This window comes from Dipodomys merriami, unplaced genomic scaffold (genome assembly GCF_024711535.1).
Source record: "Dipodomys merriami isolate MVZ:Mamm:240054 unplaced genomic scaffold, mDipMer1.0.p SCAF_44, whole genome shotgun sequence".
NCBI classification, from domain to species: domain Eukaryota; kingdom Metazoa; phylum Chordata; class Mammalia; order Rodentia; family Heteromyidae; genus Dipodomys; species Dipodomys merriami.
This window is the reverse complement of record NW_027206002.1, coordinates 7,494,574-7,508,841: the sequence shown is the minus strand read 5'-3', so window position 1 is coordinate 7,508,841 and position 14,268 is coordinate 7,494,574. Positions and strand designations below refer to the sequence as shown.

At 46.3% G+C, this 14,268-nt stretch overlaps 1 protein-coding gene across 1 annotated transcript; it reads left to right on the top strand.

Annotated features, from left to right (window-relative positions):
• Positions 1-388: 388 nt before the first annotated feature.
• On the top strand, positions 389-7,580 carry Il12b (interleukin 12B). Its single transcript, XM_069994034.1, has 7 exons — positions 389-476; positions 3,459-3,728; positions 4,817-4,934; positions 5,414-5,631; positions 5,898-6,058; positions 7,201-7,326; positions 7,516-7,580. Exons 1-6 carry the CDS (start codon positions 389-391, stop codon positions 7,324-7,326), a joined length of 981 nt encoding a protein of 326 aa, XP_069850135.1. The 3' UTR covers positions 7,516-7,580.
• The last annotated feature ends 6,688 nt before the right edge of the window (positions 7,581-14,268 follow it).

Sequence of the window (14,268 nt, the reverse complement as noted above, 5' to 3'; positions counted from 1 at the left end):
ACCAATAGATAAATAAATAAATTAATTAAAATAAAATAGAAGCATTTCATGCCTGACAGAGAGGACAGGAGGAAGGCAAGACTAAAAATGTGGATAGAATGTGGGTAACACTAACTGAATGATTATAACATTTTCTCTTTTCTTTTACCTCCTCTTCCTCTCCTCCTTCTCCTCTTTTGAATCCTTCCTTCCTTTCTTCCTGTCTTCCTTTTTCTTCTCTTTTTTCTTCTTCTCTCTCCTCCTTTTCCTCTTTTCTCTCCTCTTTTTTCTCTTTCCTTCCTTCCTTCCTCCCCTCCTCTTTTTTCTTCTTTATCCTTTCTCTCTCTCTTTTTCCTCTCTTTTCCTTTGCTTCCCCCTCCCCCCACCCCCATTTCTCCCCTCATTACAGATGTGTCACCAGCAGCTGGCCTTCTCCTGGTTTTCCCTGGTTTTGCTGGCATCTCCTCTCCTGGCCCTGTGGGAACTGGAGAAAGATGGTAATTGGTCTCGTCGTCTCCTCTGGGGAGGTCCAGGGGTGAAGGCAGGGCACCGAGCGCCCGTGTTTGAGAAGCTGGCTGAAGTGGGGGAGGCTGCCTGGGGGTCTCCTCGGGAGAGCCATCGCTCGGGGAAGATGCGGATCGCATCTCCTTCTCCCAGGGCAGCTCCATTGGTTACTTTTCCTATTGGATGCTAGAAAAGGTGCCATTCATGGATGGTGTTGGGAGAAGAGTCTTTGCCAGTAATGCCAAAAAACCAGTCCTTCTTGGGATTCATGTTGTGAAGCGGAGGAATTGAGTAGGGACTCTGTCCCTCTGCCACACCCTGGGCTGGTGATGAGCAGCTAGAAGAAAGCACAGGATTGAGATTCTGCTGACTTGGGTTCAAGTCCTGCTTCTGCTAGTTACCAGTTCTATAACCTTGAGCTTGGTCACCTCTGAGCCTCGGTTTCCTCTACTGAAACTAGGACTTCAAAAAAATTGTGTTAATGAATACAGAAGAATGCATTAGAATACTCAGAACAAGCCAGGTGCCCCTGGCTCACACCTGTAATCCTAACTACTTAGGAAGCTAAGATCTGAAGATCATGGTTCAAAGCCAGCCCAGGCAGGAAAGCCTGTGAGACTGTTACCTCCAATTAAACACCAAAATAATAATAATAATAATAATAATAATAATAATAATAATAATAATAAATTAAAATAAGCTGGAGGTGTCACTCAAAGGAGAATGCTAGCTAGCTTTGAGCACAAAAGCTCAGGGGCAGCATTCAGGCCCTAAGTTCAAGCCCCAGGACTGGCACACACAAAAAAGAGTAAGAATAAGAATACTCAAATCAAAAAAAAAAAAAAAAAAGAATACTCAAATCACAGTAAAGTAAAAGTAAATGTTAGCTAGTACTAGTATTTAGGTTGTTTAATGTCTCTGGGCTATTTATTTTCCCAGTGAATAATGACAATTATTAGTAGACTAACAGAACAGATATTAGTAGAATGGAGTCTCTATCCTTCTAATTTCAGACTTAAATAAATACGCAATGACTTGAGTGTCAGTTGTACCTGAAATACGGAAAGTCAAGACTCAGGAGATTAGGTAACTTGTCCTAGTGTTACATACCCAGGAAGGGTGGAACAGGGACTTAATCTAGAGGCTTAAGTGTTCTAAGATATTACAAGGACGTGAGACAGATGTTTCCTGTATTTTAGGGAGCTAAGCAAGAGAATAAAAGAGGCACAAATTTAAAGATGAAATGATTAACTAATAATCAGAAATAATCTTTTTTTTTTCTTTTGTCAGTCAAAGAGCTTGAATACAGGGGCCTGGGCACTGTCCCTGAGCTTGCTTTTTGTTCAAGGCTAGCGCTAGACCACTTTGAGCCACAGTGCCACTTCCGGTTTTCTGCTGGTTAATTGGAGATAAGAATATCACAGACTTTCCTCCTTGGCTTTGAGGCACAATTCTCAAATCTCAGCTCCCTAGGATTACAGGCGTGAGCCACCAACACGTGGCTCAGAAATGACCTTTTTAATGGTCAGGAGAAAACAATACTGAAATAGTTGAGTGAAAGACATCTGAGATTGCTCTTTCACTCCTCAGACCTTCAGGAATTCAACAGCCCAGCCATCCCCCTCCCTAACCCTGCAAACATCTGAGACTTTTTAGATGCTCCCTTGCTTATAGGACAGGTGATGATACAGATGTTTTTCACCTTGGAATTCTTTCCTTTTTAATTTAGTGGTTTATTTTTTAGTGTGCTCAGGAACCTCAGGCCCTGCATGTTTAACCCCTTTGTTGCTTCTTGCTAAACCACAGAAATTCCAGCGAGTGACGATGATTATGGTGGTATTGGGCAAGATAACTTTAAAAACTAATCTCCATTGGTTTGTTTCATGCAGAAGGAGCTAGTTCCTTAAATCCCCATTGGGATTTTTTTTTTTTTTTGGTCCTGGGATTGAACTCAGAGCTCTATGTTCTTACTTGGCTTTTTCATTCAAGGCTGGTGCACTACTACTTAAGCCATGCCTGTACTTTTTGCCTTTTGCTGGTTTATTGGACAGAGAGTTCTCACAGACTTTCCTGTCTGGGATGGCTTTGAACCACCATCTTCAGATCTCAGTCACCCTGAGTAGCTAGGATTCTAGGTGTGAGTCACAATGCCTGGCCTATGGGGGAAAAAAAGTTTTTTGTTTTTTGTTTTTGCTAGTCCTGGGCTTGACTGTCCCTGAGCTTCTTTTGCTCAAGGCTAGCATGCTACCACTTGTGCCACAGCACCACTTCTGGCTTTTTCTGTGTATGTGGTACTGAGGAATCAAACCCAGGCTTCATGCATGCTAGGCAAGCACTCTACCACTCAGCCACCTTCCCAGCCCCATGGAGAGAAAAAAAAAATTTAAGAGAGTGTTTTGATTCAGTTGGTTGGCTCTGGTCTATGAATCACAGTAATAACGAACATCCTTTACCGCTCATTCCTCACAGACAGACCTACAGCCTAGATCCTGCTGCTGTAACTGCACATGCGCAGACTTAGGCTTCCTAAACCTCGCTCTAAGTCCCCTAGTCCCCCAGAGGAAGCAGGATCTCAGTCCTAGACATCCTTCCCCATACCTTACCGCTTGCTGAACCACTAAACATTGGCATTGATCTAAATACTGCTAAATGAGATAGCCTGCCTTATTCCCTACAAATCTGAAAACTGTGCTGGAAAGTTCTGTCTCCCAGACCTTGCACAGGGAATCTTACAATCTTGTTATCTTATTTATTACTGACTTATGGCTGTGCATCCAGGTCTTCTCCCTGTGCCTTCTCCTAAAGGTTAATTATTGAAGGCAGCCCCGTGGGCAAATGACTCAGTGGTAGTTGTAAAACTCGGGGCTTCTCTGGTCTAAGACCTTGAGCCAGGGAGGAGTCCCGGGTGAGATTCACACGCAGTCAATAAGGTTCCTGGCGCTCACCATTCTGTCCTCCAACCCTGTGCCCCCCAGTCTACGTTGTAGAGTCGGACTGGTACCTGGATGTCCCTGGAGAGACGGTGGTCCTCACTTGTGACACTGAGGAAGAAGATGGCATCACCTGGAAGAGGTCAGATGAGGTCGTGGGCACGGGCAAGAGCCTCACCGTCCAAGTCAAAGAGTTTCGAAGCACTGGGCACTACACCTGCCATAAAGGAAGTGAGGTTTTGGGCCACTCCACGTTGCTGCTTCACAAAAAGGAGAATGGAATCTGGTCCACTGATATTTTAAAGGACCAAAAAGGTAATTCCAGGGGGCTGGGAAGGTGGCTCAGTGGTAGAGCGCTTGCCTTGCATGCATGAGGCCCTGGGTTCGATTCCTCAGCACCACATAAGCAGAAAAAGCCAGAAGTGTTGCTATGGATCGAGTGGTAGAGCGCTAGCCTTGAGTTGAAGAGGTGAGGGACAGCACCCAGGCCCAGAGTTCAGGCCCCATGACCGGCCAAAAACAAAAACAAAAACAAACAAACAAAAAAAGGTAATTCCATTCCCTTGGGGTCATAGCTTTCCCATCATCGAAGATACACACGGATGGTTCACCTAGGGTACACACATGGTACACACGTGGTTCACATGTGGTTCAAAGCCAGCCCTGGCAGGAAAGTCAGTGAGACTCTTACCTCTAATAAACCAGCAAAAAAAAAAAAAGCCAGAAGTGGAGCTGTAGCTAAAGGGCAGGGTGCTAGTCTGGAGAAAAAAGAAAAAAAAAATGCTCAGGGATAGTGTCCAGGCTGTGAGTTCAAGTCCCAGGACTGGAATGAAAGACAGAGAGAAAGAGAGAGAGAAAGGAAGAAAGAAGAAGGAAGGAAGGAAGGAAGGAAGGAAGGAAGGAAGGAAGGAAGGAAGGAAGGCAGGAAGGAAGGAAGGAAGGAAGGAAGGAAGGAAGGAAGGAAGGAAGGAAGGACAGGGAAAACGCAAGACATGATTAGAGTAGTTACTGCATGAACCACAAATCCCTTTCTGAAATTATCCAGGACCTCCCTTTTAAATTATTTTTTGCTTTCCCGAAACCCTTGGGGTATCAGCCTACTCTCTCCTGGTGAGAGTTGGCCTGGATGCTTGTCCCAAAGTTGTCTTTAAGCAACAGAGATGCCACTGGCGGTTAGACTTCCAATAGCGTTGGTTTGAACACTTTAACCAATGTGAATAGAGGGTCTCCGAGTACTGGGCGATGGTTTTGGAAAGCCATACTTCTCCCTGAGCATCGGGGGTGTCCAGTGGCGCCCTCTGAAAAAAAGCAACCATCTGTTGGGACACTCCCAGTGGAAGCAAGGCATCTGTGTGCTACTCATGGATGGATGTGGGTTTTTGTTTTCTTCTTTCCAAATCCAGAACCCAAGAACAAGACTTTTCTAAAATGCGAGGCGAGGAATTATTCTGGACGTTTCACTTGCTGGTGGCTGACAGATGTCACCACCAGCCTGAAGTTCACCCTCAAGAGCAGCAGAGGGTGAGTCAGTTTTGCTGTTTTCCCAGCATTCCATGTAACTTGTATCCCGTGGAGGAGAAGCAGGGCAAACCAGCAGTGGCCTTATAAAAATTCACGAGAAGGGGGAAACAATCTCCTTTCTTTCTTTTTAATTTATTTTTGTCCATTGTGGAGCTTGACCTCTGAGCCTGGGCGCCGTCCCTCGGCTCTTCAGCTCAAGGTGGGTGCTCTCCCACTTGAACCACAGCACCACTTCTGGTTTTCTGGTGGTTCCTTAGAGGTGAGAGTCTCATGAATTTTCCTGCCCGGGGTGGCTTTGAACCACAATCCTCAGATCTCAGCCTCCTGAGTAGCTAGGATGACAGGCGTGAGCCACTCCTGCTGGGATTTTTCCAACTGGAAGATAAAAATGCTCACGAGAGAAAAGAATGTAGCGCGGCAAAGATCTGGTCACCTGTGTAAACTCCCTTGTGAGCGGTCCTGCGTGTGTTTGACTTCAGCCCCTCCGACCCTCGCCAAGTGACGTGTGGGGAGGCGACCCTCTCTGCGGAGAAGGGCAAAGTGAAGAACAGAGAGTTCCCCAAGTACTGGGTGGACTGCCAGGAGGCCAGTGCCTGCCCCACCGCCGAGGAGAGGCTGCCTGTGGAGCTGGTGCTGGAGGTGGTGCACAGATTCAAGTACGAGAACTACACCGCCAGCTTCTTCATCAGAGACATCAGTGAGTTTGGGATGGGCAGGGTGAGGATGGAGGTGCTTCCTAAGGAAAGACACCATGGGTCCCATCTCCCCAAAGCCCCAGGGCTCCGGGGTCAAGGGTTAACGTGCGTTTGTTTATTCTGCACCCCCCAGATGATGACATCCAGGCTGTCATCTTCGTGTCCCCCAGATCTCAGCTCTGTTCCCACCAACCCTGAAAGCAGGCGCTTTGCTACGCTCTTCCCTTCCTACTACCCAGGTCAACGATGTGTTGGTTCCTTCCCTCAGTTAAACCTGATCCACCCAAGAACCTGCAGCTGAAGCCGCTGAAGGGCTCTCAGCAGGTGGAGGTCAGCTGGGAGTACCCCGATTCTTGGAGCACCCCCCACTCCTACTTCTCCCTGAAATTCTCAGTTCGGGTCCAGGACACGAAGAACGGAAAAGAGAAGGTAAGCTGGGATGCAGGTGCGGTGTGTTCTGTGCTGAGGGTGACGCAGGCCCCAGTAAAGAGAAGACAGACCGGCAGGCACTGGTAGCTACGAGGTAGGAGGCTGAGACCTGAGGATCATGGTTCAAAGCCAGCCCAGAAAGTCCATGAGAGTCTTATCTCCAATGAACCATTGAAAAGCTGGAAGTGGATCCGTGGCTCAAGTGGTAGAGTGTTAGCCTTGAGCAAATTAAAAAAAGAACCTCATGGGCAATACCTATGCCTTTAGTTCAAGACCCAGGACTGGCACAGCACACGCGTGTGCATGCGCACAAGAGAGAGAGAGAGAGAGGGAGAGAGAGAGAGAGACAGAGAGGGAGAGAGAGAGAGAGACAGACAGACAGACAGACAGAGAAAAAGACAGAGACAGAGAAAAAGACAGAGACAGAGACAGAGAGAGGATGATAATAACTTTCCATGTGCCTGGATCTATGTAAGGCTTTCCACGTATCACTCACTGAAGCTACAAAAGGAGCCCTCCGAAGGCAGCCAGCATTGTGATCACCTTTTCATAAATGAAGACAGTCAAAAGTTCAGAGAGGTTGATATCCTGCCCATGCTCACCCAGCTAGGTAGCGACAGGACCAGGGCACAGACTCAAGCCTACAAACACAAGCTCTTCCACCTAACCACGCCTCTGGCTCTAGTAGGGTGGACCAGGAGTCCTTGCACTAAATTTTATGAGCATGAGTCAGGCTCCTGGGGCCAACACACACACACACACACACACACACACACACACACAGGTAAAAATACGGAGTGCTTTCTCGGCGCTAACACTTGCTAAGAGTGCTTCTACGTAATGACTACCGTGAACATTTGCAATGCCGGGAGGCAGGAGTGTTTTACACCTACCGATATATGAGAAAGGACACAGAGAGCCTGAAGTCTCACAGCCAGTAAGTGAGCAGAGCCAGGATTTGGAGGGAAGTCTGTGCACTGACAGGATCAAGGCCTGGGATTGATTGCTGGATATCTAGGGGAACAGGTCCTGGAGGGACTGAAGCCTGGTAGCTGTGGTAGGCCCGACACCGCTGTGTTTAGAGCTTCTGCCAGGAGGTGGCGCCAGTGTGCTCCTGTCACAGAGTCCCTTCTCATTTGCAGACAATCTCCACTGACAAAACCTCAGCTAGAGTCTCCTGCTCCAAGGATGCCCAGGTCCAGGTGCAAGCCCAGGACCGCTACTACAGCTCATCTTGGAGCGAGTGGGCCTCTGTATCTTGCGCTTAGGTAAGCAGCTCCTGAGAAGCCCAGCCCAGATCTGCCCAGCCCAGATCTGCACATCCCGTAGTCCAAGGTGGAGGGCTGAGAATGGAGGTGGAGTGGGAAAGGGTGTGTGTGTGTGCGTGAAGGAACTTGCATGCAGTTGTGAACTGTTTTGATGCCTAACAACACATGGACTTTTAATATTCTTTTCAGGTTCCAATTCTAATCCTCAGGCTGCACCTTCAGAGGGAAAAAATGGAAGATATTGCACACATGCGCGTGCACACACACACACACACACACGACTGAAGAGATGCAAAAAAAAAAGCAATTTTCTACCTGGTTTCCTTTTTCAAGACCAGTTTTAGGGCCATAATGCTATCACTGATATAATTTTTAATCTGTAGGTACTGTAAACACCCACTGACCCAGGAACTGATTTCTTTTTTTAAATAGAGAGGTTTTATTTTTTTTCAGAGCTGTTGTGGCCACTGATCTTATGTTATTTAAATATTTAAGTAATTTATGTATTTATTTATTCCTTATTTAACATTTTATGATGTAGTTGTTTTCATGGCCTGATATCCTTAGGGATGGGGTGGCCTTACACAAAAATGTGAACTTAAGTGTCACTGGCATTGTTGGTTTTACCCACAAGGCTGAGTGCACACTGGATACTTTGATGACAGAACTGCCATATATTTGTGATGGCTGAATCCTGAATTTTAAAAGACCTAAGAAAGGGGGATAGAAGGCATGGCTCAAGTGGTAGAGCACCAGATTTATAAGAAGCCAGCTGAACTCAAAGCCCTGAATTACCCTCAAAGCAAACAAATAAAACAGGCCCTTAAAAAAAAGGAAAGAAAAGAAATAGTTGACCCTGAATTTGGACCTCAGCCTTTCCCTACCCCCACCTCTTTGTAAGGCAAGAAGAGAGAGCAGAGAGATCATAGATGACTAGAAGATTTTTTTAAATTAAGATTTTAAAAGCTCTTAGAATTCAAGAGGAAAGCATGGAGTAGTTATGGCTGAGCACATAAAACTGTCAGAACTGCAGGTGTCTTCTTAACAGCCACACATAAATGTGTGCAGATGCGGGTAAAATGATGTGGAAGCGTTCGTACGTCAGTGTGCATGAACCCCATGTGCAGATGTAACCAGAGAAGATCCATCATCACTCTCTGCAGACGCGACTTAGACGTCTGAGGAACGAATGTGTTTTCCACAAAGTGACTGCATTTGCTTTGGGATTGTTTATTTATTTATTTGCTTATTTATTTTTGCATGCCAAGAATCAAACTAATAAAGACTCTTCTTTTGCAATCGTGTGGTGGGCTTTCTCAACTGACTTCAGGGTTCTGTTTCCAAGTCTACTCTACAAGGGTATAATGTTCCCCCCCCCCCAGATTTCAAGAACTGCCCCTCCTTGCTGAGCTCAGAGACATGTCCCCAGCATCATGATGGCTAACAGGGACTCCATAAAGTCAGCAGACGGCATTGTGTCCTCTTTAGGGGTCCGGGGCCCTTACTACTTTCAGCTTCTACCCTAGGAGGGACTCTGTGGCTCCCCCAACCTCATGAAATACAATTCTAACCTGCCAGAACCATAGACACTGCAGCTCCTCACCCTTGGCTCCAGTATTTCCTGAGGGTTTGTTGTGTGCCTGGACATGTCTTGATCCTTGGTCCTTGGGGAATTCAGTCAATTCCTGGTGTTCCCTCCCCCACGTGGCACTGATTCTTAGTGCTATTTGTAAAAGATGGCTAAAGAGTTAGCTTCAATGCTTTCAAATGCTGCCATGCTCCCAATATTTGACAGCTCTAGGTGAGAATGAATGACGGGCTTCCATGAGACCTGGAGCCCTTTGGAAAGACTCAATAGAAAAGAGGAGATGGCAATTTCAGTTTAAGGGATGGGCAGGCAAATCTGGGTGCTGGTGGCTCATCCCTGTAATCCTATTGCTCAGCAAGCTGAGATCTGAGGGTGGTGGTTCAAAGCCAGCCCAAGCAGGAAAAATCTGTGAGACTCTTATCTCCCATTAACCACCAGAAAGCCAGAAGTGAAGCTTTGATTCAAGTGGTAATGTGTCAGCATTGAGTACAAACGCTGAAGGCTAGCACCCAGGCCCTGAGTTCAGGCCTCAGTACTAGCACCCACAGTCAAAAAACAAAACGAAAATAGCCTGGCTCAGATAAAAGTAGGTGCACCACCTTTTCCCCCAGCCAAGAGTTTCCAGCTCCTGAGAGAAGTTATTTCATTTTCTGTCACCGTCTCTGGATCTTACTAATTTGGCCCCAAGTGACCAATTCACCTTACCTATAAATCAGACTTTAATCATCTTTATTTCATTCCAGCATAGACCTTCTTCTAGGGCAGCGCCTACGAGCAAAACGTATTTGGACAAGACTTTGTCCAGAGGGTCATGTTATCCCAAGGAAACGAATTTCCTCGTTCAAGCTCATGAAAGGCAAAATAGAAATAAATACATACATCATAAAATAAAATGAATGAAATCAGCAGTCGAGCTGCAGGCGGGGGGCGCCTGGCCTGTGCACCGAGAGCCCCCCCCCCCCGCCCCCTTCCCCCCCATGTGCATTTACCTTCACTCAGGCCTGGGCTCGGTGGGCGGGTGAGGGGTGAGGGGCGTGCTGCAGACCACCCGCCCGCATTCCCACGCAGACACAGGTCTCAGCAGCTGCTCCCTGAGCTCCTCACAGATCGTCTCTCCTCTACCTCTCTTTGCCTCAGCCCACCTGGCACTGGCCCCTGGCCGCTTACCAAAGGAATTGACTGGAGAATGGGGAGAGGAGGGGATCTGGGGTGTGGAGGAGACTGGGGAAGGTTGGAGCAGGTAAATTACAGGGGGGTCACACTGCTCCAGAAGTTTCCTCCTCCCAAGCAGCAGACGGGCATAATGAAGCTACCATGGGCGCTAAGTGACTCCTGGGGCCATATCCAGGCTGGACTCACGGAGACCTGAGTTCAAATCACTGGAGCACCAAGGAAGGACATGGAACCAAGATGGAAGCAGGACATCTGTAGTAGACCACCCCGTCTCCGTGATTCCGCGCCCTGAGCCCCAGCACCTGTGGATAGGATGAGATTTTTCTGGATTATCCAGGTGGAACCAATGTAATCAATCGCAGGAGAGGCAGCAGAGGGGAAGGTCAGAGACCTGGGATGCAGAAGTGTGCGACACTCTGGGGCTGGACACATCTAGTGTCAGAGAAATGAGGGCCTCAGACCTACAATGGCAAGGAACTGAATTCTGCCCTCCCCCCACTCCCACCCCAAGGAAGAATGCGGAAAAAGACTCTCCCCGAGACTCCAGATAGAAATGCAATCCTGGGAAGGTAGCTCAGCGGTAGAGTACATGCCTTGCACGCATGAGGCCCTGGGTTCGATTCTTCAGCACCACATAAACAGAAAAGCCGGAAGTGGTGCTGTGGCTCCAGTGGTAGAGCGCTAGCCTTGAGCTGAAGAGCTGAGGGACAGCGCCCAGGCCCAGAGTTCAGGCCCCATGACCAAAAAAAAAAAAAAAAGAAATGCAATCCTGCCACACGAGACCCTAAGCAGAGAAGGGGTCCAAGCCCAGCTGGAGACCTGATCATCATCATCAGAACTGACCTCGAGAACCTTCTGGACTGGTGTGAGCATCTGATATGTGCTGGCTTGCTGTAGCAGCAATGGTAGACCCACGCAGGGCTTCGAATGAGAGCACAGCTTTGCTGCTCTTAGGGACTGGTCTGGAGGGAAAGGGATGATTCCCTGTTTCCATCTGCTTTCGAGGCCTATTCACTAGAATTCTATTATGAAAACGGAATGATTTTTTATTATTCCTGTATTCTTTCTGAATAAACCTTCCTGGATTTTTTTTTTAAACATTATCAGAGAATGGCATGTTGTGTCTCCAGGGATTCCTTTTTTTTTTTTTTTTTTTGGTCAGTCGTGGGGCCTGAACTCTGGGCCTGGGCGCTGTCCTTCAGCTCTTCAGCTCAAGGCAAGCGCTCTACCACTTGAGTCACAGCACCACTACCGGTTTTCTGGTGGTTTATTGGAGATAAGAGTCTCACGGACTTTCCTGCTCAGGCTGGCTTTGAACCTCGATCCTCAGATCTCAGCCTCCTGAGTAGCTAGGATGACAGGTGAGAGTCTCCAGCCCTGGGCTAGCCCCAGGGATTCTTAAGCCAGCTTGTTTCTGAGCAGGGAAACCTCATTCATTTTTGCCTTTAAATCCCATGATTCCAACTCCCACTAACAGAAATCTCTGAGGGACCAGTGTGCCAATTGACTTGCAGGAGAAAGGGTTGTTTAAATTATTCAAGAGAACTGCTTTTATACAATTTAGATGTGCCCATGTGCACATTAAAAAATAATGCTAATTAGATACAATTTCCATCTATTCATTAAAACAAATCCCAAGGCAGTCCAGAAATCCTTAGCCTAATGTTATTCTATGTGAGTTCTTGAAAACAAAACTGCTCTTCTCAAAAGAGGAAAAACATGAGTCGTGTTGAATAAAAACACACATTTGTACTAATGAGCTTCTCTTGTCCGGCTCCCCCCACCCCTTATCTATTTCTCCTAACTAATCAGGCATCCATTCAACAGCCATTTACTGAAAACCTACTGTTGCACTCTTCTCTGAATGCTGGAATACAAACAAAATGACAAATCCTGGCTCAAATGGTAGAGCACCAGCCTTGAGCACAAAGTTCAGGGGCAGTGTTCAGGCCCTGAGCTCAAGCCCCAGAATCAGTAAAACAACAACAGCAGCAGCAATAATAGTAGTAGTAGTAAATTTAAAATATGTATTCATTTAAGTAATTTTGGAGTTGGTTGCACATCTGAATTGTATCTTGTATTGTACATGTAACATTCTATTTCACTTGATTTTTTGGAACATTTAAAATAGGGGTACCAGAAAAAAAGGTAAATGCCTCTTTGTCACACACCTTCGGCTTCTGGTAGTGCTAATAGGTCCCAAAGTATTGAAAAATGTTTGTGTCATATATTACTTAAATTCCTTCTTTTGGCTTTTCTATCATCTTTAGCCATGTGTTTAAAAACATGAAGACAGGTCTTGGGAGATGTGGTAAAGAGGGGAGGTACTTGGAGTGTAGAAGAGCTCACAAAGTCCAACAAGTGACAAAAATTTCTGGTCCACTGTGGTTCTAAAGCTGATATCCACCAGCTGTTTAATTAAACTAAGTTTAACTGGATGCCACCTCTGTACTTTGAATCCCTACAGAAGAAACTACAACATGCAGCATACTCCTCTAGCAAAAGTCTGAATCGTAGCCAATAGCAGCACTCTAAGTGCTGAGTCTCAGCCAATAGCAATAGTGGAAGAACTGAGTCTCAGCCAATAGTAATAACCAAAGAGGTGTATCTCAGCCAATAGCAGTACCAATTAGCTCCAGCCAATCACAAACTACCAACCCATCAGACCATGCCCATTTAAGGCAAACATCATTTGGAAACAAATCAGCTGCTGTTTTTGTTTTGTTTTGTTTTGTTTTTGTGCCTCACCACCATTTTCTGTGTTTAAAAGTTTCCTGCCCAAGTAGTAGAATAGTCTTTGAAATTCTGCTGGTTCTGAGGGTTGCTTCATTGGCTAATTGCTCTTTAGGGTCAATTAACCTTTGCCAAATTTAATTTGTCTCAAAGTTTTAATACCACAAGTACACAGTAAAGGACAAGCAACCTTGATAAACTTTGGAGGAAATGGTTCTGATCTTAGCTGTAAAGTTTGCAGATGTATTGATGTTCTTTGTCTCCACAGATCTGATGTACAACTGTCACAGGAACTCCAAGATCTGGCCAGCTGTCATTTTTCAGACTACATCTCTGCAGTGGTCATTTGTATTTTTATCCAACCTGCAATGATAACATTGTACAAGCTCCTGTCCACAAACCAAGAAGACAAGGCTTAAGATGACAAGCCAGGTATGGATCAGGGTAATGTTTTGGAACAAATTGTACAGACTTAGTCATGCAAAAACGTTATTGTATTGAAGAGGTCAGAATTCAGAATGTCCTTAGCCAACTCAGCAACTGTGTTTTATTACTGCTGACTGATGAGCAGAAAACAACCTTGTCTCTTTACCAAAAGAAGAATATAAAATAAGGGAAGGGAGAGGGGTCCTGAAGTGATTTAATAGGATCATTGTATAAAAACCACAAAGGTCTCACTTTTCATAAATGTTTACTGTATTCAAATGATTTTTACAAATTTGTTCCATTATACAAATAATGTTTAAAATTTTAAGTCTGTGCGATACATTTGTGTTTGGGAATTGCCTTCAAAAAGACAAAGTATAGGATTCCCAGAATGCACAGCACAGGGGAGAAGTATAGGAGAAGTGAACTCAGACTGGGGATGTGGTAGCAAGGGCCAGGGATTTGCCGGGTAGATTCACACCCTACACCATCTTGACTCCCACACATGACCTGTTTTATTCACAGCACACACACTACGCAGGTGTCATGCAAGGACTCACCTGTGCACACACTTGTGTACCTATTACATACACACAATGCACACAGGCAGGTACACCCTTCCTCAGACATGATGAACCTCCCTGATCAGCCAATATGATCAGAACAATAGGACTAATTCTGCATGAAGACTGGAAGACATTGGATGTGGGCAGATAGCTGTGTTTCTTGGTACCACTTCCTGAAGGGCAGCTGGAAATCTGGTGGAAACTCTGGTGACCATAGTTGTGTGATGGAAGCCAGGAAAGGTGACTTGGAAAGTTATACACCTATCCAGCTAAAGCAGGTCCCCCCACCCCACAACCAAACTGGTCAGGGGGCACGGGGGAGGGGCTACAGGAGCAGCTCTCACGGTGACTCCACCCATCCTGCCTGGATCACAATCGCCTGGCCACGCCCCCTAGCTTTCGTGTTTCTCTCTGACCAATGGGAGATCAGAATGGAGGCCACACCCACATTCCCTG

Excerpts from the sequence above, each read along its gene's own strand:
- Il12b (XM_069994034.1), top strand. The coding sequence starts at position 389 with ATGTGTCACCAGCAGCTGGCCTTCTCCTGGTTTTCCCTGGTTTTGCTG. Across the intron at positions 3,729-4,816 it reads TATTTTAAAGGACCAAAAAG|AACCCAAGAACAAGACTTTT; the intron begins GTAATTCCAGGG and ends TTCCAAATCCAG. Across the intron at positions 6,059-7,200 it reads CGAAGAACGGAAAAGAGAAG|ACAATCTCCACTGACAAAAC; the intron begins GTAAGCTGGGAT and ends TCTCATTTGCAG.